The sequence below is a fragment of the Erpetoichthys calabaricus genome, chromosome 16, assembly GCF_900747795.2.
Source record: "Erpetoichthys calabaricus chromosome 16, fErpCal1.3, whole genome shotgun sequence".
In the NCBI taxonomy this organism is placed as follows: domain Eukaryota; kingdom Metazoa; phylum Chordata; class Cladistia; order Polypteriformes; family Polypteridae; genus Erpetoichthys; species Erpetoichthys calabaricus.
In genome coordinates this window covers 50,255,426-50,279,166 of record NC_041409.2, presented here as the reverse complement: position 1 = coordinate 50,279,166, position 23,741 = coordinate 50,255,426, and the positions used below count along the sequence as shown (strand labels likewise).

The 23,741-nt window shown below is 41.3% G+C and overlaps 1 protein-coding gene across 1 annotated transcript in view; it reads left to right on the top strand.

The window, feature by feature from the left end:
• The window catches only part of stard9 (StAR-related lipid transfer (START) domain containing 9), a 248,461-nt gene that overhangs the window by 22,932 nt on the left and 201,788 nt on the right, over positions 1 to 23,741 (top strand). The window contains exon 2 of the mRNA XM_051919739.1: positions 11,984 to 12,053. Within this exon, the coding sequence (XP_051775699.1) occupies positions 11,984 to 12,053 (70 nt within the window). The remainder of the gene's footprint in view (positions 1 to 11,983; positions 12,054 to 23,741) is intronic.

Genomic DNA, 23,741 nt, shown 5'->3' with positions numbered 1-23,741 from the left:
GGTACAACCAGCAAAGCCTTAAATCCCCCAGTCAGGCACTGAACAAAGGTCTTATCTCATGTAGTAGGTTAATAAATGTCCCTGAGCAAGGACTGTCTCATATAGCTTCCCTGCATTTTAAAATTAGACATTAACTTTCCTTACTGTTTAAACTTTTTAAAATATAAAATATGATTAGACATTAATACAAAACCATTAATCAATATGCTTTCCATTACACAGTGAAAACATGCCATATTCATTGTAACAGGAAAAATTAATTGCGGATCTGCATGTTTGTGCCAGCTTCTTAAAGTTAACATGGAAAGGGATTCTTAATTCAGCAACTGGTGAAAAAGTGGAACACTACTGATTCTGCGCTGAAAACCCTTCCAAAGGTTGTCGTCTACATTGAGGATTGTATGCAACAAACCCTCTTAAGTGGTATTTGGCTATGATGGAAACAGACAGATTGAGGTCTGTTTTAATCAACATGTTATGGGACACACAGTTTTGCCTCACTGCCTGTGGAGACCATTTTTAGCACAGCATGTAAAATGATCAGTTACATTTTTTGATGTCATTCTGTAAATGTGTAAAGTGTAATAGATCATTTGTTATTCTTTTATTACTATTAAAAACAATTAATTAAATTGACACTAAGCTTCAAAACTCTTTAGTTGCCTTTATAATAGATTACAGTGAGATACATATTTTTTAAAGTTCAATAAGTAAATCCCATTGGGTCTTGAATCTCAAATGGAGCTGCATTTAGCCATCTCAGGATTGCTGAATCCTACAGTATGGATTCTAGGAGCACATTTCTTAAAAAGAGGCCTAAGCATCATTGTTTCAAGCTGAGAGCTTTATCTAACGTGAGAAATACAGTCATCTGAGTTAGGTGACTTTTTGATTTTTTTAGCCATATCAGGTTCATCAGTGATTATGGTTATTGGTTACTCTTCTTTGCTGCCTATGTGACAAAAGAAGCAAAATTAATTTTGCACATAGAATTAAGCAGAAGGCACATGGCTAATCCAAAGAGTCCACATTGTAGCCCTTATGTTGGTCCTAATATGGGGTCTTCATTGTCCTGTGTATAGAGTACAGTGAAATTCTTCTTTGTTTGTGCTAATCAACATGCATCACATCACACTTTGCTGTCATGAGTATAACTACCTCACTTTTTTAGTAGTGGAAACATGAAGGTTTCCTCTTATGATAAACGAAAGATACTGGCTGATATGAGCAAAGTTGCATAGAATAGATGCAGACAGTCGTGTCTGTTTCTCAAAATGATGCTGATTTTCCATTTCTTGGACACTGATGGAAAACATGGGCCTACGGATAAGGTTAATTTGTTCACTTTGTCAGTCCTTTGGCTTAAATCACAAAGCATATTTTACTTAATTTTGATGCAATATGGTTTGTTTTAGCTCTCAGTCTTGTAGCTGAAGCATGTACTGTATCGGCCTATAAGTAACTACAAGCCATCTGGGATCAGCGATAACACAGTCAACGCAGATTAATGGATGTCTGCTGCAAATCTTTTGTCCTGCTCTTCATGTCTGGCACGTCGCTGCACTCTGCACCATCTCCTGTTGCAGCAGCCCTTCAGCTTTCACTCTGTTCTCTTTCAAATTACTGCCATCTTCTAGTTTCCACTTTTTAATCTCTCTCTTCCTGTTGCTGCTGTTCACAATAACAACCTTCCCTAAAATTGAATTTATTGTTGTTTTTTTAGCTGATCATCTTCAGACCATCCATTGTTTGAGTCTATGTTTCACATAACAGGGTTGGGTTTGCCAGAGCCTCTCCCAGCAACTCAGTGCAGAAAATCAGACACAACCTGAACATGAAGGCACACTTGATCACAATGTGCCAAGTTAAGTTAACCTAACATAGATACACTCACTGGGCAAATTATTAGGAACACATGTACACCTGTTTATTCATGCAGTAATCTTATTAACCAATCATTTGGCAGCAGCACAATGCATACAATCATGCAGGTCAAAATCTTCAGTTAATGTTTGTATCAAACCCAGAATGGGGAAAAATGTGATCTCAGTGGTTTGGACTGTGGCATGATTGTTGGTGCCAGACAGGCTGCTCTGAGTATTTCTGTATTTGATGTTCTCCAGGGAGTATCACTCTAGAATTTACTTGGAATAATTTAAAAAGCAAAAAAACATCCATTGAGCATCAGTTATTTGGTTGAAATGCCTTGTTGATGAGAGAGGTCAGATGAGAATGGTAAGACTGGTTTGTGCTAACAGAAAGGCAATGGTAACTCATATGATCACTCCTTACAACTGTGGGGAGCAGAAATGCGTCTCTAAATGCATGGTACATTATGCCTTGAGGCCAGTGGGCTACAACAGCAGAAGACCACATTGAGTTCCACTACTGACTGCCAAGAGCAGAAAGTTAAGGTGTCATGCTGGATGGTAGCTGTCTTGTGCTGGGTTTCTGCAGTGACAATTTCTGTGGCATCTCTGCTGGTTTAACGGCCCTATCCTTATATTTACCCAGGTTGGCTGGCTGCCCCATTTAAAGGGAGAATTGGCATTTTTATAGCCAAATGCCCTTACAAACGCCAACCTCCCACAAGAAGACATTGTCTTCTTTCTATACCCAGGTGTCATGGGTTAAAATTGTGGTGCAGCATAACATAAAGAAAGCTACAGTATGTTAATTAACTTGGTCCAAAAACTTGCCTGATCAATATAAATGAGCACTAACTAGACCTTTGCTACATTACTTTTGGTGGCCTTCCTCTTTATCATCGGCCCTGCATTAGCTGTCAAGTTGGTGGTTTGTTTAGATAGATAGATAGATAGATAGATAGATAGATAGATAGATAGATAGATAGATAGATAGATAGATAGATAGATAGATAGATAGATAGATAGATAGATAGATAGATACTTTATTAATCCCAATGGGAAATTCACATTCTTCAGCAGCAGCATACTGATACAATAAATAATATTAAATTAAAGAATGATAATAATGCAGGTGAAAAACAGACAATAACTATGTATAATGTTAAATGTTAACGTTTACCCCCCCGGATGGAATTAAAGAGTCACATAGTTTGGGGGAGGAACGATCTCCTCAATCTGTCAGTGGAGCAGGACAGTGACAGCAGTCTGTCGCTGAAGCTGCTCTTCTGTCTGGAGATGATACTATTCAGTGGATGCAGTGGATTCTCCATAATTGATAGGAGCCTGCTGAGCGCCCTTCTCTCTGCCACAGATGTTAAACTGTCCAGCTCCATGCCAACAATAGAGCTTGCCTTCCTCACCAGTTTGTCCAGACGTGAGGCATCTTTCCTCTTAATTCTGCCTCCCCAGCACACCACTGCGTAGAAGAGGGCGCTCGCCACAACTGTCTGATAGAACATCTGCAGCATCTTATTGCAGATGTTGAAGGATGCCAGCCTTCTAAGGTAGTATAACCGGCTCTGTCCTTTCTTGCACAGCGCATCAGTATTGGCAGTCCAGTCTAATTTATCATCCAGCTGCACTCCCAGATATTTATAGGTCTGCACCATCTGCACACAGTCACCTTTGATGATCACTGGGTCTATGAGGGGTCTGGGCCTCCTAAAATCCACCACCAGCTCTTTGGTTTTGCTGGTGTTCAGGTGTAGGTGGTTTGAGTCGCACCATTTAACAAAGTCATTGATTAGGTCCCTATACTCCTCCTCCAGCCCATTCCTGATGCAGCCCACGATAGCAGTGTCATCAGCGAACTTTTGCACATGGCAGGACTCCCGAGTTGTATTGGAAGTCCGATGTATATAGGCTGAACAGGACCGGAGAAAGTACAGTCCCCTGTGGCGCTCCTGTGTTGCTGACCACAATGTCAGACGTGCAGTTCCCAAGACGCACATACTGAGGTCTGTCTTTAAGATAGTCCACGATCCATGCCACTAGGTATGAATCTAATCCCATCTCTGTCAGCTTGTCCCTAAGGAGCAGAGGTTGGATTGTGTTGAAGGCGCTAGAGAAGTCTAGAAACATAATTCTTACAGCACCACTGCCTCTGTCCAAGTGAGAGAGGGATCGGTGTAGCATATAGATGATGGCATCCTCTGCTCCCACCTTCTCCTGATATGCAAACTGCAGAGGGTCAAGGGCGTGTTGAACCTGTGGCCTAAGGTGGTGAAGCAGCAGCCTCTCCATGGTCTTCATCACATGTGATGTCAGAGCAACAGGCCGAAAGTCATTCAGCTCACTAGGACGTGATACCTTTGGGACTGGGGTGATGCAAGATGTTTTCCAAAGCCTCGGGACTCTCCCCTGTTCCAGGCTCAGGTTGAAGATGCGCTGTAGAGGGCCCCCCAGCTCCGATGCACAGACCTTCAGCAGTCGTGGCGATACTCCATCTGGACCCGCTGCTTTGCTGGCACGAAGTCTCCTCAGCTCTATGCTCACTTGCGCTGTTGTAATTATGGGTGGGGATGTCTTTCCTATGCTGATATCAGAAGAAGGATGTGTGGAGGGTGCAATACTCCGAGGTGAGTGTGAGAGTGGGTTAGGGTGGTCAAACCTGTTAAAGAAGTTGTTCATTTGGTTTGCTCTCTTCACGTCTCTCTCGATGGTGGTACCCCGCTTCGAGCTGCAGCCAGTGATGATTTTCATCCCATCCCACACTTCCTTCATGCTGTTATTCTGCAACTTCTGCTCCAGCTTTCTCCTGTACTGCTCCTTCGCCGCCCTGAGCTGGACTCGGAGTTCCTTCTGCACGCGCTTGAGCTCATGTTGATCACCGTCTTTAAAAGCCCTTTTCTTCTGGTTCAAAAGGCCCTTGATGTCACTTGTAATCCATGGCTTTATAGTGATTAATGCCATTTGCTTAATGCCTTTTGGGCTAATTGGCCTGCAATTTAATGTTGTCTTACTATAAACTGTAGTTAAAGGTATTTTAGCATTTGGTAGAGTGATGGGGCAGAAGCAATGTCATATTTTTTTTACACACACACAAAGACCAGTGGAAGAGGCACAACTGGAGCAAGACAATGTTTGAGATTTTGTATGAGTGTAGGTTGAGTTTGTTATTTACAAAGGGTTGGAAAAGTTGTTGTTATAAAACGTGTCATGGTTGTGAACTTTCCTAGGATAAGCCCAGATAGCAAAGTCAAAGGCCATGTTCCTTGTCTTCAGGTTGTCATCACCGACATGTGAATGCGCCAAATCAATCTGGGTCAACATTAAGTGACTTCATGAACAGGGTTAGTAAGCATTAAAGTACTTAAAACACACTTAGTTGTGATGCACTCAAAGACCAGCCAGCATATGGAGACAGTCCATTTTCCATGCTTATTGTGTGATTGTTCATTGCTTAAAATAGTGGATGAATGTATAGTACAGGGGTGGGCAAAGTCATTCCTGGAGAGCCGCAGTGGCTGCAGGTTTTTGTTCCAACCCAATTGCTTAACAAGTAACTCTTCTGCTTTATTTTTATTTTGTCACTCGTTAGGATTTTGAACCTTTAGTGCTTATTTTAGGCTTAAACAGCCATATTCTTGGTTTTTAATTGCTCCTTATTAGCTATAAGATTCAAATGACAAAAGAAACTAGCAGTCCTCAATTTAGCTTGTTTCCATTTATACCTGTGTGTATTTATCATGCACTATTTGGTTTAATTAAATTAATAATTAAGCAACTGGGTTGGAACAAAAACCTGCAGCCACTGTGGCCCTCCAGGACTTACTTTGCCCACCTCTGGTATAGTATGTGAAAAATGAGAACAAAGTTCAGGGGCTGTGCTGGAATATCATCTACAGCAGCAGGTAGCTGGTTATGTACCCAAGGTACAATTTATTAAGAGTACTAGGATGGAGGGAACCTCACTGTAGGCAGCGTCACGGTACACCCCTTAGTTTTAGAGAAGGTGTCACACTTAATGACTGCTGTTTCTTGTTGCCTTGAGGATATCAGATTACTCAGCTAAGAATCACAAGGGATAACAGATCATTGTTTCAGGTTTCCTATTGCGTCACAAACATATCACAAGGTTGACACACTTTGTCAAGCAATCAAACTGACATATCTTTTTTTTCTTCACTCTGCTTGCGGTAAAACATTGACGAGACACATTTGTGCTGGCTCCCGAGTACCACATGCCTTTCGTTTTTTTTTTGTGTGGTCCAGAACACCTGTTTCCCTTTACTTCTTGAAACTGCCATTTCTGTTCTTCTTATTCTTTTTGCAGATTTGATTGGCCTATTCTCCGTTTGTGAGTATTGTATTCATTAGATTGAGCGGTGGTCCTGTGGCTAAGGATCTGTGCTGGTATCTGGAAGGTTGCCGGTTTAAATCCTGTTACTGCGAGAAGGGATGCTATTCCATTTGACCTTTGAGCAAAGCCCCTAACGTGAAAATTGCTCCAGGGGTGCTGTATGATGGCTGACCCTGCGCTTTGACCCCCAAAGCTCATTTGAAAAGACAATTTTCCCTCTTTTATTAACAAAGCATTTCAAATCAAATTATAATTTCAACAGTCTTTGGTTCTCAACTCACTCACATACTTAAGAGCCTGTTTCTATGACAAGCGACAAAATCAAACCCGTTTGGTGAGGTTTTTCATCAACTTTCATGTGGGGCATGCACAGTGTGTCAACCAAAAGCAATATTTATTTACGGAGCAAAGCTGTATTTATTGAAGTGCAGAAAGAATGATGAAAAAACAATGAGCGCCAGGAGAAAGCAACACACCAGTCGTTATCTGGGCAGAGAGATTGCAAACGAGTAGAAGGTAGCCAAAGCCATGGGTAATATAGACTGGGGGGGTCCTACTTGAATAAATACAGTGAAATAGTCAAGTTTTGAAAAGGTGCGGTATCTGTTGGCTGATGCAGAGAGGTTAGGAAACACTGTCCTACTGAAGCTGATGTCTGGTCCAAGTGCTGTCCAGTGTGGCTGAATAAAGTCCAAACGATTAAAAAATATGCACTTTAAAATATTCAGGTTAATTTAAACAGTTTCAATCACTGTGGATATTATGCTACATAACTGGCAGACTTCACCAGTGTCTCCATATACTCAGGTGCTGACCCACTGACTACTCTGTAGGCTAGTCATTAGGGATTTGAATTTAATGTGTGCGGCTACAGATAGCCAATGTAGTGACCTGAAGAGAGGAGTGACATGTGCCTATCTCGGCTGGTTTGATAGCACATGCGGGTACTCCTGCCAGAAGAGAGTTGCAGTAGTGCAGACGTGACAAGACCAAAACCTGGACCAGACGTTAGGCTGCACAGTCTGCCATATAAAGTCTGATGTGGACGTTGCAGAACGTGAACCTGCATCAACAAGAAACAGTAGAAATGTGGTCAGACTGCTCATCAGTCACCACCCCAAGGTTATATACTGACTTGGTAGGTGTTAGCAACAGTGAGCCAAGCTGTACAGAGGTGAGATTTTGAAAAGACTGGCTGACTGGGATCACAAGAAGCATGGTTTTTGCAAGGTTGAGCTGTAGATGGTGGTCCTTCTTCCAGGTTGTGATATCAGTAAGACATGCCAGACAGTCTAGCTGATACAGTATTTTCTTCCAGATGGAACGACAGGTACAGCTGTGTATCATCTGCATAGCACTGATAAGAGAAACCATAAGATTGGATGATGGAGCCCAGCCAGGTGGTGTACAGGGAGAAAAGTAAAAGACTCTGCACTGGTCTGTGGGGTACACCTGTGCATGTCTGGTGTGCCTTTAACAACTCTCCTTGCCGGGACACACTGTAGGATCTGCCTGAGATGTAGGACTCAAACCATCTGAGGGCAGTCCCAATGATGCCAGAGTCAGAGAGGTTGGCAAGAAAGATGTCATGGTTGACCATGTCGAAGGCAGAGGAGAGATCTAGCAGGATCAGGACCGACGACATGTTAGTAGCCCTAGCAAGTTGTAGCTGGACAACCACAGTTAGTAGCGCTTTCTCAGTTGAGTGGTTCCTCCGCCAGCTTTATTTAGGACACAGTAATCACATACATTTGAATCTAATTCAGACACCAACCAACCAAAACTGTACCTCTTTGGTATCTGAAAAGAAATTACTGTACCAATGGAAAACCCATAAAAACATGAAGAGACAGAGCAGACTTCACAAAGACAGGACTTGGGAGCTATAAGCTCCCACTCTTGACCGTTCTGCTACCATGCCACCCACCCAGCCACTGATTGTGCGGGTAGTCAGACGATCTGGCACAATACACAAACTGTTTACACATCATGTCATATCTGAGGGTTGGCCCCAAAATCAATTTGCATCAGACTTAAAAAAAATGTAAGTGGCTGTGTTATGGTAAATCTCCTTTGATATGACTGGCCATAATACGTCCATTAGATGCCCAGGCAATGGAGATGAGGCTATTGGTGTCTGGTTAATTACCATTTTGGCTGCCTCCAAAGCTAACATTTACCGGATCAGTGAAGTGAAAAGACCTAAGGACATGCTTAAGTCACTGAGCGAGCTTCTGTGGTACAGTAATGATTAAATGGAGAAAGTGAGAAGCACTCAGTCCTGAAAAGCAGCCATGTGACAGCAGCCCAGTGTGAACTCGTGCTTCTGTTTACCATTGCTAATTATCACTGAAGGCTTTACTGCTAGTGGTTGTCAGGGACGCTAGAAACTTGGAAACCCCTGCAAAACAATGTATTCCATTCACACAAATGGTCGACATGAGCCTTCGTTAACTTGTGGTTTTCATCACAAGTGATTTAAGATGAAAACTGAGTAGAAGTAAACAACATTTGTACAGTGCTGTGCAGAAGAATTTGGTTAAATGTTCAAATTTTTGTTTCATTAAAAATCATTATTCAGTGACACTGGAGTCCCACCTAATGTAACCCTTGGACACTTTGAAGACCTTCAAATCAAAATTTTGGGGGTCCATGCTTTAGTGTTATAAATAACTGAAACAATACGCCCAGATTTGATTTCAGAAGAAGGTCATTGTTTCACTCTACAAATGGAAATCATCTGTGCACTGTGCTTGAGCTACCTCAAACTGCAGCGCTGGTGTGCAGCAAGATGGTGGTATACAGTAATCCCTCCTCCATCGCGGGGGTTGCGTTCCAGAACCCCCACGAAAGGTGAAAATGTGCGAAATAGAAACCATATGTTCATATGGTTCTTTTTATATATTTTAAGCCCTTATAAACTCTCCCACACTATTATAAACATTTCCCGCACAATTATACAGCATAAACCCTTTGTATTCTCTTAGATATTAGGTAAGATTCGTTGAAATTATGTATGTAAACACAGTTTATATACAGTAAAACCTAAATATTATTTTAAAGATATCGAACGTCTCCGATATCACATATGTTACAGCCATTACGACAGACAGGCCACCATCAATAAATACGTACAATGCAAGAAAAATTGTATACAGTAAAATGTGTGTACAGTGACATTAAACTATGTACATGTAATAAGTACTGTACGTAGATAATTAATTATGGTTACTCACCAACAATGACACAACGACTTATCTGATAACGATGAGTTTAATTTTACTGCACAACAAAGGAGAGCGTTACAGCTCTTCTAAAGGAGCCTCTTCAGGCGGCTGTGTAGCACCGCCGTCATTCATCTTCCATCAGTCTTCAATCCAAATCCCTAAAGCAGATTCCATCCAGACTACTGCCTTATCACATCCACTTGCAACTCGTTTTGCGCCCTGGTTAAAGGACACTGCGGCTGTAGATCTTATATGGTTTTCCTCCTTTTTAAATAAAAAGAATCGTGGACTCATTGATGCCGTAATGGTGTCCTGCAGCGGCGTAGCTGTTCCCTTCCTTCAACATATCCAAAACTTTTACCTTTTCTGCAATCATTTGCATCTTCTGTTGCCGCTTGGACACGGCCCCCGAAGCAGTAGCAGGAGCACGTTAATGCTGAATGAGTGAGATGAGACTTCCTGGTTAATGCAGCACTCCGTCGCTGAGCCAATCAGCACACAGGAACTTTAACTGTGTGCTCTGATTAGGTAGCTTCTCAGTCATCCGCCAATAGCGTCCCTTGTATGAAATCAACTGGGCAGACCAACTGAGGAAGCATGTACCAGAAGTAAAAAGACCCATTGTCCGCAGAAACCCGCGAAGCAGTGAAAAATCTGCGTTATATATTTAGATATGCTTACATATAAAATCCGCGATAGAGTGAAGCCGCGAAAGTCGAAGCGCGATATAGCGAGGGATTACTGTATAGCAAATTAGTAGCATGCAAGTACTTTAATTGATAAAATATCCATTTTTATCTAGTAACATTTCATTCATTCCAATTCCACTTGGAAATCAAGAAAAAAAGTTTGATCTTGCTTTTTTAAAACAAACTAGGGGGCTTTGCCCCCTGCTCGCTTCGCTCGCCAACCCCCAGGCCAGTGCTACACCCTAGGCACTTTGTGGTTCAGCTGCTTGCGTATGGGGATGTGGATGTTTTCATGGGAATTGTTACATATGCATAATAGAACTAACTATTTTACATTACAGTGAGTAATTAACCATAGTAAAAAACAGTAAAATGTAATAATTTGAAAGTAAATTATGTTTCATGTTCTGTTCGTTGCGTTATAAAATTTCATTCTGTTTGGACTTGAAATTAATAAGCAAAAATTTTTAAAACTTACACTTTTACTGTTAAACTTCAGTAAAAACAATTTTTTGAATTAAATTTTTGTCACTAACGCATTGAATTTTGATTCTGTGTTTGGACTTTCATCGTGACAATGCAACGTATAACTGCCCGCGATTGAATTTAGTTTCTTTCTCTCTTTTAAATAATACAACTTTTTTGAATGTTTGGCTCTGAGATTTCTTAATTGTCTTTGCAAAGACTATTCTAATTGGAAACTGTTAATGTTTTAATATGAATGGCATATCAAGATCTCCTTTGTTGTCTAATGTTATCCCCTGAAGATGTACTACATTACCTTTCTTGGATACATCCTTCTTTCAACAGTAATTCATGCGGAGGAAGACCGGATGGTGTTAACAGTTGTAGGAAGTATTTGTTTTTTTTCCTGAGCTATGTAAAAAATGAATGGTGAGATTTAATAATGTTGTGTTTATTTAGGGGGCTAAATACAATTGGAAAAATAAACTGTGGCAGACGGCCAGGGGCTTTGCCCGGTCAGGATGCCCTTCTGATGAAAGGACCGGGGGAGAGGACATGCCAGCCGCAATACCTTCCCCGGGACATGAGAGGGCAGCCACCCCTGGTTTGCATTGGGGACATGGGACTGGAGCTTGGAAACTCAATCCTGTTGGGGACCGTGGCCACCGCCAGGGGGTGCTTGGACAATCCCTTGGACTGCAGCACTTCTGCCACACCAGAAAGTGCTGCCAGAAGAGAAAACGGGCGCACTGGAAGTGCTTTTGGGTGCCCATGCAGCACTTCTGCCACACCAGGAAGTGCTGCAGGAAGAGCATCAGGGAACACCTGGAGCACATCCGGGTGAACTATAAAAGGCACCGCCTCATTCCATTCGGTGAGCCGAAGCTTGCAAGAGAGGAGTGGAGGCAGCAGTGAAAGAGTAGAGAAGAAAAGAGAAAGGAAAGGAAAGGAAAAGAAAAGGACAGAGAGCAGTATTACTGGTTTGTGCACTGTGTGCTGAAGAAAACAATAAACAGGTTTGTTTTTGGGACTTGTGAGTCTGCATGTCTGTCTATGTCGAGGCTGATCTTTCCACTCTTTGTCATCTCATTTAAGTGTCATTGGTTCTTTCTGTCTGCAAGAATTCTGTCAAGTTCTTGATCATATAAAAGATTCTGTGCCCAACCTTCACCTCCATCTTTGTTATAGTTTATATTTGAAAAGGGCCTTGTATTACTGTTCATATTGCGTCTAACAGTCCAAGCCAAGACAAAAAACAAGCATACTGCATGTCTACGTAACAAGGACGAATCGCAGTCATTTTTGTGACTGATTGTAGTTGCTGCACATAACTGTACCTAACCAAGTTCTGTTTTTTTGTTATTTTTATAGGGAGATTACTGATGGGGGGAAGGTCATCGTGGAGATTGATGAGAAGGTGGTGAGGATTAAAAACATGAAGGTAAGAGCTACTACAGAAGGAGTAAGAAATGACCAGGTGAAGGTTCAGTGACCAGACTGTCAATTTAAACTATAAAAGTGTCAATCTAAACATATTTTAGCTGCATAAAAAAAATTTGCTTTGTGTACCACTTAAATCTGGGAATCCTTCCTTAAAGTGCTGATACTGTGGTTTGGATCTCTGCCTCCAGTTTCTTGTTTTCATTTTTATGCTGTTTTTCATGCCTTGTGGTGCTGAATATATTTTGATTTTCTTTCTCTTTGTTTTGTTTATTTCTGTAATTAATAGTGTCGTGTTCATTAATCATTTTGCAATTGATGTTAATTCTGTAAGATTTGTCCGTGCTTGTTATATGTTAATGGGACACCCTGATGTAGTAGTGGTGGTATCTTTCCCCAGCCTGTATAAAGACCAGAAAGGCCCCAGTCCAATGTTTTGGCATTAGATGTGCTTGTGCTGATCAGCTCTCATTTTTGGATTTTATAAGTTTTCTGGTACTTCAGTTTTTGGACTCTTGCTCTTGTATTTAGACTTTCTTTTTATTTCTGTTTGGCAATTTTTGAATTATCTACTTTGTTTTGATATCTTTTTTTAACAAACTAGGGGGCTCTGCCCCCTGCTGGCTTTGCTCGGCAACCCCCAGGCAGGTGGTATGCGCTAGGCACTTTGCGGCTCTGCTGCTGGTGTATGGGGATGTGGATGTACAATTTAAACAGATTGTTATTTTCATGGGAATGGTTACATATGCATAATAGAAATAACTATTTTACATTACAGCGAGTAATTAACTATAGTAAAAAATAGTAATACATAGTAAATTGAAAGAAAATTATGTTTCATGTTGGTTTAGAGGTATTTGTTGCATTATACATTTTCGTTCCGTTTGGCTTTGAAATTAACACGCAAATACTTTTTAAAGTTACACTTTTACTATAAAACTTCAGTAAAAAAAATTTTTTTAATTAACTTTTTGTCAATAACACATTGAATTTTGATTCCGTGTTTGGACTTGCATCGTGACAACGCAACGCATCGCTTCTTTCTCTCTACTAAATAAACTGACTTTTTCAAACATTTGTCCCTGTGATTTGTTAAGTGTCATAGCAAAAGCTATTATAACGGGAAACTGTAAACATTTTAATACGAATGTCATATCAAGATCTCCTTTGGTGTCTAATGTTATCCGCGGAAGATGTACTACATTACTTTTCTTGTCACCTTTTAAAATTTTACAAGTCATTGCCGTGTAACCGATCAACAATTTTTGCGTTAATTTGTTTGACTTCATCGTTTCTCTGTGCTAGGATTGCCTGTGTACTAATTTCTTCTGTTGATAACCCTTTGGGATGAAATTCATCAATAAGATTTCGACATAATACATCTTCTTTTATTGGGAACTCAAAGTGAGGAAAACGTAAACATTTATAAGAGCTGAGAGCGCAGGAACTGTGTCTGACAAAAACATTCACACGAATGAGAGGTGAGAGAACCGTGGGCGTGGTTGAAAATGGTTGAGAAGAGGATGGGACTTGAAAAAATCTCTTGGCAAAAGTCTTGTCTCGTGGGACTTGAAAGAATCTCTTGGAAATAGTCTTGTCTCAAGATTTTGTTTTATAATAGAGAGACTTTATTATTATTAAATTAATGTTTATAAAAAATATATTATAGTAGATTATTATATGATTATTATAAAAATAAAGTCCGTTGTGTTATTTGAGCCAGAGGTTTTTATAGTTCCCCTCTTCCTTTTCAAAGAATATAGGCATGGCCCCTTTTTTTGAGGAAGCAGGCTGCAAGCCTGTATTTGAGTTTCAAGGCCAGGTCTGTTTTGTGGCCTTTTTTTTTCAGTTTTGTGAGCTGACAACAGCTAAGACATTTGTTGGTTTTCCTGGTTGCCTTTATTGAGGGGCAGCATGGCCGAAAAGAGAGAAGGCGAGTCTATTGTGTAATATCACACTTTTGCATTTGCAGTTCAGAGGTCCAAAGTTTGCATGCTCACATTCATTTTGCTCATGTGATGATGCAAGTACTGTCTGATTTAGAGATCCCAAGGTCGTGATCAGCCTGTTTGTGTGAGGTGGAAAAACAGAAAAAGCTAGAACCCTGGAAGATTTCTTGCCAGTGAAACTACATAGTTGGCATCCTACTATGAAGTACACAGTTTTCTCTTAAGTACTTGGTTTTCTCCTAAGATCTGCAGGTTGGGTTAATTGGGAACTCTAAATCAGTAAAGTATGAGTAATTTTTTCCTGTTATGGACTGACACATCATTCAGGGTTGATTCCTACTTTATGTTCAAAGCTGCTGAAGTTTGCTTTTATCCACTGTGACGATGCAGGTCCAGCTTCATGCTCCCTCTTCCCTCTTCGGGAGCCTCTTAAACCCAACACCGTCGGTAAGGTAACCAGATGAACTGGCAGATGGTGACAAATCAAACTGAGCAAGGGCATGGTACAAAAAGTGACCAAGTGCTTATATTAAAAAAAAACCAAACAAAACCAAAACAGTGTCCAAAGTGCAGTGCATCAAAGTTCTATAAATAAATAAATAATCCATAAAAACTACAAATGGAAGTTAAAATGTCAATAAATAATTCCTTTAAAACGATGTTAAAAACAACAGACTGCGATGGGTTGGCACCCTGCCCGGGATTGGTTCCTGCCTTGTGCCCCGTGTTGGCTGGGATTGGCTCCAGCAGACCCCCATGACCCTGTGTTAGGATTCAGCGGGTTGGAAAATGGATGGATAGAAAACAACAGGCTGGAAACGGTCCCCTTTTAAAAACCCGGTGCCTTCTTCCTTTAGCTGGCGGCTCCCCTGCTTCTCTCTGCAACAGGGGAGTCGCCCCACCTGCAGGTGCAGCTGCCCTCCACACTGGTCCGGTAGCCTTCCATCCCCTGCCTTCCATCCCTCCAGACCGAGCTCACCCTCCCAACTCTCCTTGACTCCCGCTGCCTTTCGTGGTAAGTCCTCCATACCGCCGGTCACTCCAACTCCTAAAAACCACCCAGCTGGAGCAACCGCTACTTTCAGCCCCCACTAGTGTTAGCCAAACACCCTTTCCAGGGGCTGTTCTCCCAGCTGCCTGCCATACCCAGTGAGACTGCTTTCTCTCGCTCGCTCGTTCACTTGCTTCTGCACCTGTGCACTTCAGTGCGGAAATGGCTATGCCCATATTAAGCTCAGGAACGGCTCCAGCCACACTATCACAGCCCCCTCCTTAAGCCATGAGTGCGGCGATTATTTAATTAAAAACTGGCCATTCGTTTACAGTTGCGGACCCGCTATATCACATCCACAGGTCCTTTGACTAGATTAAACAGAATTCATCTGGTGTGGGTTCGAGTGCTGCTATATGCCCACTTCAATGGAATTCAGATGGCTTTCCATCTGAATTTGTTCCCTGCCTTGTACCCAGTGCTCCGTAAACAGACTCTGCCACCTATGACTCTGTACTGGATTGAGGAGATTTGACTTGATATGTGTGAGTGAGCCCTGTGATGGAGTGACACCCCATCCATGTTTTGTCTGTTGCTGGGATAGTCAGTAACTCTAAGCATTCCTGAACAGGCTGAGTGGGTTGAAATCTTAACTCATGACTTTATACTCGTGAATGCAACCCCATGACCATGAATTGGATTATGCAGGTTTGACTTGGAAAGATGAACTTCATTTAATTAAGGGTTAGTGGGTCCTGTGATTGAGTGGAAGTGCATTTGGATTTGGTTCCTGCTTTCTGTCTAATGATTCTCTTACACAGGGTATGACCTCATGACTTTGAACTGAATTTGAGTTTGTGTGACTGAAATGTGGATGGGTCAGTGGTTGTGTGTGTGAGTTTGTCCAGGGAATGGTTTGTGTCTCACCCAAGGCCTGTTCCTGGTTTGTGACCCCATGACCTTGCACTGGATAGAGTAGGTTTGACTTGGTTTGGCTCAGTGTGCCCTGTGAAGGAGTGGTAGCCCACCTGGAGTGGTTTCCACTTTCTGTCTAATGCTTATCTTGGACAGACTGTAATTTCATGAACTTGAACCAGTTTACATAGGTTTGAGTTGGTATGACAGAGTGTGAGGCTGCCATATGATGGAGTGACGTCCACGTGGATATGGTTCCCACTTTTTGTCCAAATCTGCTGTGCCTTGACCATGAACTGGGCTAAGCTGGCTATTCATGGTGTGAGTAGGTTCTGTGAAGAACTGCTCAGGGCTAGTTCCCGGTTTATACTACCAGGATAGACGCTGACCCCATGACCCTAAACTTGATTAACTCTTTGAGTTTTCTGAAAAACACACAATGCAATGGTTTCACACAGAAAATCAACATTAAAAACATCTGTTGCTGCGTGCTGTGGCCACCAGTTCGCTGTCTCTTTTGGCTTGAGCTGCTCACGGGTGGCACAAACTGCTGGCAGGAATGTGCAGCAGGCTTTCTGCCAGACTGTCTTCATGTGGCAGGGGTGGCAGCGGTGGTCACGGTTGCAGTGCAGTGCAATCTGGTTTGTCCCTCCTGTCATCGTAAGTGGTGGTCCACCGTGGCAAACACTGCCATAGGTGCGTCAGCCACACAAAAGTGCATTTAGCACCACAAACAACTGGAGGGTGATCAGCTGATGCATTTTCGTTTTCGATCTCCAGATCACTTACATCAAAATTGGAGCCCAACAAGTCAGATTCCAATTCAGAGATGATATGCCAAATGCCGCCCATGGAGTATTTTGCCTGGCCATTTGCATCGATCTCTTGTCAGATGTCGATGCCATTTTTGCCAGCCGCTTGCTCTTCACTACTCACACGAACGCAGGAAATCTCGGTCAAACCAACCAAGCTAACTTCCTTTCTAGCAAAGTGAGCTAAACTAAAATATAAATGGCAGGTTTAGTTACCGTTTACAGTTCATTATCACCCTTAACCCCTCCTGTTGACAAATGTCCTGAAAGAGTTAAGCAGGTGTGACTTGTGCTAGTTCCACCCGACTATGTTTTTATTTAAGCAAAAACAATATCTGTCCGCACTTGTCTTTTCACATTGATTACAAAAGTATCTCCACCCACTATAATGACCAAAGATGAATATGACATAGAGAGTAAACTGAGAGTAATGCATTAATATAAAGCAAGGAAAGTGACAGATGAAATGTAATAAAACAGGGTTCAATCAGGGAAAGGCCATATAATAATCATGAACCAATCAGAGCTCGATTAGAGTCTGTGTTTTCAAAGGTCTACGTTTTCATCCATTCACACTGCAACATTGAGCCAGAATTTTTGAGAAGTATATGGCTGTAGGAAACATTTTCAAAAGTCGCAGCTTTTGGCGGTTAAAAATACTAGGGTAGTGTGGACAAAAGATAAAAATGGAGATTAATGTCTGAATTAATGTCTGAATATCTGAGTGAGTTCTGTGAAAGTGTGGCACCACCTCTGCAGTTCAGTGCTGCTGTAATAGTCAGTGGCTCCAATGCATAAGGGATTAGGATGTCTTCCAAGTACCTGTGGAGTCCATTTAAACTTGAAATGTAGGACTAAAGTATCAGTGGTGGTCTTTCTTCTGCTTTGTTTTTGGGCAAAAGTATAGTTAAAATTTCTGACACATACTGTATTTGGTTTAGGTCAAAATCAAGAAAAAAGCATTTAAACATTCTCTGACTCTCATTCTGTATTTCATTATAAGGAATATAAATTGTGTTTTATTGATAGCTAAGTGGCACAATGAGTAGCACGATAATAATAATTAATAATTATAATAATAAATTTTATTTATATAGTGCCTTTCCCATGCTCAAGACATTGGCTCCAGCAGACCCCTGTGACCCTGTAGTTAGGATACAGCAGGTTGGATAATGGATGGATGGATAATTGGTGAGTTGGTAGGCTACAACAAACTCAAGAACTGTGGACAGAATCAGCCGAAAATTGTTAATACTATCAGCATCAAGACCAGACTTTACTAAACACTGTGTTACAGAAGCGATTTTTTAAAAGTGGCTGGCACAAAGCCAGTGTTGAGGGATGCATTTATTATTTTTGTAACAGTCAGGATTACGGCATGAAGACAGTACTTAAGAAGTGTGGTGGGGATGGGGTCCAGTACACAAGTTGTCGGCCTCATCTTACCAAGCAGGTCATTAATGATAACCTCTGTGGTCTTCAATCCAGTGTCTTTGTGGAGTTTGCGTTTCCTCCCAAGTCTATGCATGTTTTCTGTAGGTAGGCCAATTAGCCATTTGGCCCTTTGTGACTCAATGAGTGTGCCATGTGATGCCATATTATTGACCCATCCTGCTTTAAATCTAAAGCGGCCAAAATAGCTGCTCACTCCCAGGAACAGTGAATTGCATTGAACAGGTTCAGTACCTGGATGGGTGGATGACATATATTTTTCTATTTTATAAAGTACTCCTGTAGGACTCTTTGACTGAGCCATCAGATTACTTCCATTCATTCAGAATGCAGCAGACCACTGGGTGTACCAACTTCTGTCACATTCTTCCCATCTTGGTTTTTGGCTTATACCTCCAAAGTACAGTTATGCCATCTGTGCCTGTGTCATGCTTGTAGTGTTGATCTCTACTAGTTGTTTGAAGTGTTCATGACTATAGGGGTGTAAATTTACTTCTTAGTGGCAGCGTAGTGGAGGGGCACCTTCCCCATGACTGCTGAGTCTGACTCTTGCTGTCTAAGAGACTATAACCTCAGTAGGGAGTGAAGTGTGTCTTTGGGACTGGACAAACTAGAAAGTACACTCTTTATCCAGTTAGTTGTTGTGGGGAGCCAGAGCCTATTATGGTGGCACTTAGCACAAGGCAGGAAACAGCCCTGGACAGCCAGCCTTGCATAAACGCACACTTACATTGTGCCCAATTTAGAATGAACAATTTAGCTGACATACACATGGTTGGGATGTGAGAGGAAAAGCCAGGTTAACATCAGGAGAACATGTAAATGACACATGGATGAAGTCAGCATCAGGGAACTTAACCTAATAGTGGCTGGATCCCTGAGGCAGCAACACTAGCAAATGCGCCACTCTGCTACTCCATCTCCTTAAAAATGACAGCAGTTTTTGTTTTGTCCCATCTTTGCCTGCCCACAACATGTGGCCCAGTCCAGCTGAGTTACAGATCAAAGCCCACCATTTTAGTAAAGCTGAGACAATTCCACATTTAAATGTGGGCGCCAATTACATTTGCATGGCCGGCCTTGCCTACGTTTCTTTAGAAGGTCGGTTTATGTCTCCCGGAGAATGACAGTATTGTCAACAATTTGGATGGGAGCCCAGAGAAAGCTGATCACTTTTTTGTGTGCCGTTAGAAGTTGGCAAAATAAAAATGTGCTTAAAAGTAGAAAGACAAAAAAGAGAAACAAAACGAAAAGTAGGCTGGGTTGGCTGCAACTGAAGAAGAGCATAAGGAGAGGGTAGAGAAACATGGAGATGGACCTCCCAGAAAGCTAAGAGAACAAGGCAGCAGGATCCCCCTCACTAGTTTAAATAAGAACAGAATTTGTTAAAGATAATACCTAATTAAAGTAGATGTTTAATCCTAAGTAGCATTTGCGCATCAAAGAATCAGTAAATCAGTTAAGATGTCGTACCATTTATATTGATTTTGTAATTCTGTCGAGTCACCACCTTTCTTGCATGTCAGAGTAGGTAACATAAAGAAGGTGGCCTCAGAAAGGGCATCCAGCAATTAAAACCTCTGTTTTGGTATCTTCAAAAATATCAGGGGCAACTGGCCAACCTGGGTGAACCCAGAACCTCCCAAATGGTTATAGATTTGGACCTTTCACACTCGGTCGTTTTAAGAGTTTAAGCAAGAATGGTGCAATAAACAAATAAAAAAACTATCAGTCATAGGTGAACCTGTGGCTGAAAACAGCTTTTTGGTCAGTGGAGTCCAAGGAAAATGGCGAGAATCATACGACCAAACAGAGGGACCACAGCTGAGTGAGTCAATCCTGAATTGAAGGTAATCTCAGAATGCACCACTTATAAGACTTTCAATCTCAAGTAGACTACAACAGTCGAAAAGCATTGATTGATGGGAATCATTGCTGTCAATGAAAAACAAGAAAGCACATCTGCAGTGGGTGCAAAAGCATCAAAACTGGACTGTTGATAAGTGGAAAAAACTTGCTTGGATGGACTAGTCCAGCTTCCTTTTTTATTATGCTGGTGAAAAGATGAGAATTTAAAACCAACAACATAAGTCCGTGGAACCATTGCTGGCTGTGGTAGTGTGATGGTGAGGAGAGTGTTATCCAAGCACATTTTAGGACCCTTGATAACTACTAAAGAACATCTGAACAGCAAGAAATGTCTGTGCATAGCTTCTGACCTAGCTCATTCCTTTATGGCTGTGTTTTATGAATACTCAGATGGACACTTTCTGCTTGATAATGCACCTTCTTAACCTACATCACCTGCATGGCTTTCATTGCATCAGTGTCCTGCACAGTTCTTAGTGTGATCAAGCATCTTAGGGATGAAATGGAAAGGGCTAATGGCAGCAAGATTGTGCAGCTACCTAATTTGCAGTAACTGTACAGTGCAACCATTTCCACAGGGCACATCCAGCAATCCATACCCAGATGAATTCATGAATGTACCCAAGTGGACCTGGTGATTTGCGCTTTTAAATGTGTGATTCATCTCACAGGTTGTCCAGATGTTCTTGGGACACTGGCCTGCTTCATAAGCGCGACTTTTGGAGTATTGTGAATAGAAGAGAAGCTAAATTGGGAAGCCCACTTGGTTTTCTTCTTTATACGATGGCTTGAGGAGTGGCACACGGTAATCATATGGCACATTGGAAAATCAGGCACCAGCTGTAGCATATATAGGAGGGTGGACTTTCTCTCAGACAGAAGAGCCCATCAGTCATCACTGTTTCATTGTTGGTGTTTTGTCGTGTGCAGTGCATTGCTTTGCTCTCAATCTGCTTATTCCTTGTAGGTTTTACTTTCTCTGCTTAGGGAACAGAAGTGTTAAAATTAAAATTGCTTGTTTTTTCTTTTTAATTTCTGGCCTTTCAAAACTGAAATCAATGCTTTAGAGATGGGAGAAAAATGTGAGACGAATGGAAGACACATGTTTTGCATTAGAGCAGTCCATAATTAAACATGGTTGAGTGAGTTAACACTTAGCACCAGCTCTGCTCTGCTCTCCAGTTTATTTTAGAATGACTGTGACAGAGAGTGCTGGGTAATGGCAGGTATCAGTCAGTATTAATCTTATAAAATACCACCACAAGGCATTATACTGTAACATTTGCAGTACTAAGCTAATCACGATGTTAATGATGAGGCTGTATTTCAGTGCCTACCTCTGACTCAATGTATTACAATTAATGGGCTGGATTGAAGGCCAGTCTACAGAGGGTATGTTCTTTTACCCAAGTAATATAACACTGGAGGTACTTTATGGCCCAGGCTTAAAAGACACATCCAGGTAGAATGGTAACAGACTAGATGTTTTTAATTGTACCCATGTAGAAAATGTGAGATGCCCCAGATTTCACCAATTTTTTATCCTCTAGTGTTTTTTCAGTTATTTGAGCAAACACAAGAAGGTTAGGTCAATAAAGAACATTGTTTGTACTATAATGTATTATTATGGAACTAGCTGTGTAAGCCCGTGCTGTCAAAAGCCCAGGGTCCTAGAAATTATTGAAATCATCAGAAAAAAAACTGAAATGTAGAGATGTCAGGTAATTGAAAGGAACTACTCTGGGCATCTCTCTCCTAGGAGGTTTTGTTTTGCCGACATGCTCGCATCGCTTGTGTATTAGCAGCTAAGCGACTTTGTCTTTCTTTGGAGGTTTCATTTTGCTGATGTGCTCGCATCTCTTTTGTATTAGCCGCTAAGTGAGTGACTCTTTCTTTGGAGGTTTTGCTTTGCTGATGTGCTGGCCTCGCTTGCGTATCCTCGGAGGTGGAGCCCTTACCCCGATTCTACCTCTCACTTCCGGGCCGAACAGACACACACACTTCCACACGTAGATGTTTATCTATAAGATGCTCTGGTTTTGTTTATTTATTGTTTTCTATTTTAATACACTTTTCCTATTATTTAGTTATTTATTTTTAAAGTTCCTGTTATTATCGATAGTTTAGTTTCACTTTCATTTTGGATTACGTTATTTCACTCATGTCGTGGGCATGTTAGAAGAGGCTGAGAACTTTTGTAACCTTTAATAGACTGGGAGCTGAAAAACAAAATGATTGGACAAGAAAATCATCAGAAGATAAATATTTTTTTCTTGGCTTAAGCACTTGATGTCCCCACTCTGTGAGTTTGCGTGGTCTGCCACTTCATGGCAGAGCTGTTGTTGCTTGTCAACCCTTCCACTTCACAATAATAACACTTGCCGGGGCAGATCTAGAAGAGCAGAATTACTGACTTGTGGGAAAGGTGGCATCCTAAGACAGTATCATTTTTAAAGTCACTGAGCCTTTTAGTACAACCCATTCTACTGCCAGTCTTTTTCAATGGAGAAAGGGGGGTCCACTGAGCCACAAACCATGGAAACATCCAACACTAATGCAGTCAGAGGTTTGCTCGCCAACCCCCGTGTTTGGTTTTCCAGATACACACTTTTAAGATTTTTTTTTCTTTGAATTGTTGCTATTTCATTAGTTTCACTTTTATTTCAGAACTTCTTTGAAAACAATATTTGTAATCTTTCGAGTCCCAACTTGCTGAATCTTTTAAATGAGGTCAGTGAGACATGTGTTTAATGACTTTGTACCATAATTCAGGATAGGTTTCTCTGTTTGGAATTTCAGCACAGACAAAGTGATCTACATCATCAGCAGTTAATAATTTTTTTTGCAAAGTAACCAATAAATGCAAGTGAGGTAAACCCCATTTTTGAAATTCTCTGACTTAAACTTCAAAGCCTTACATACTTCAGACATATCACCTATGTCCATATATTCGATCTCTATTCGCCTTTTCGTTATTTCTCTGAGTAATTTCTCTTTGTTTGCGCTAATGCAATGTTTATTTTCTTTGTTTTGACACTTTCGATTTTTTCTGCTTTCATATTCTGTATCTTGGTCTGCATGTGTTTCGCGCCTACGTTTTTTTTGAGTCTTTTGAAATCCACTACTTTCATTATCTCTAACCTGCTCATTATCTCTAACCTGCTCTGCATGTGTTTGGCCCCCTTGTTTTTTAACCTCTTTATGACGTTTTTCTTTGTTTTCTACTCTTTGTCTTCTATTTCTGACCTTGCTTTGTCCTGCTATTTTTTCAATTACACCTGGTCCGTGATGATTATTTTCCCATTTTTTGAGTAATAATTTCCTTGTTTGTGCTAATGCGATCTTTACTATCTTTTTTTGTTACTGTAGCGACCTCCGTGTGAGTCTCGAAAAGAGAAGAAGTAAAAAAAAAACAGACAGACGTAGTAAAGTCTCACAAAAGTTTTACTTGAACAATCAAGAAAAAGAATGCCGACTTTGTAACCCCAAACACAACCTTCTAGCACCCTCTCCAACCTCCTCCCCCACCACATCAATCAATACCCCGCTGTCAGTCTTCTGTGCTGTACTCCGCCTTCCCTCAATCGAACCTAACAGTCACTCCAAAAAAGAGGCTTCAAACTGGAAGGGACGCTACAATACTTTCAAATTTTCCTGATTCGTATTCTTTACCTTTCTCTGCATGTGTATTGTGCCATCGT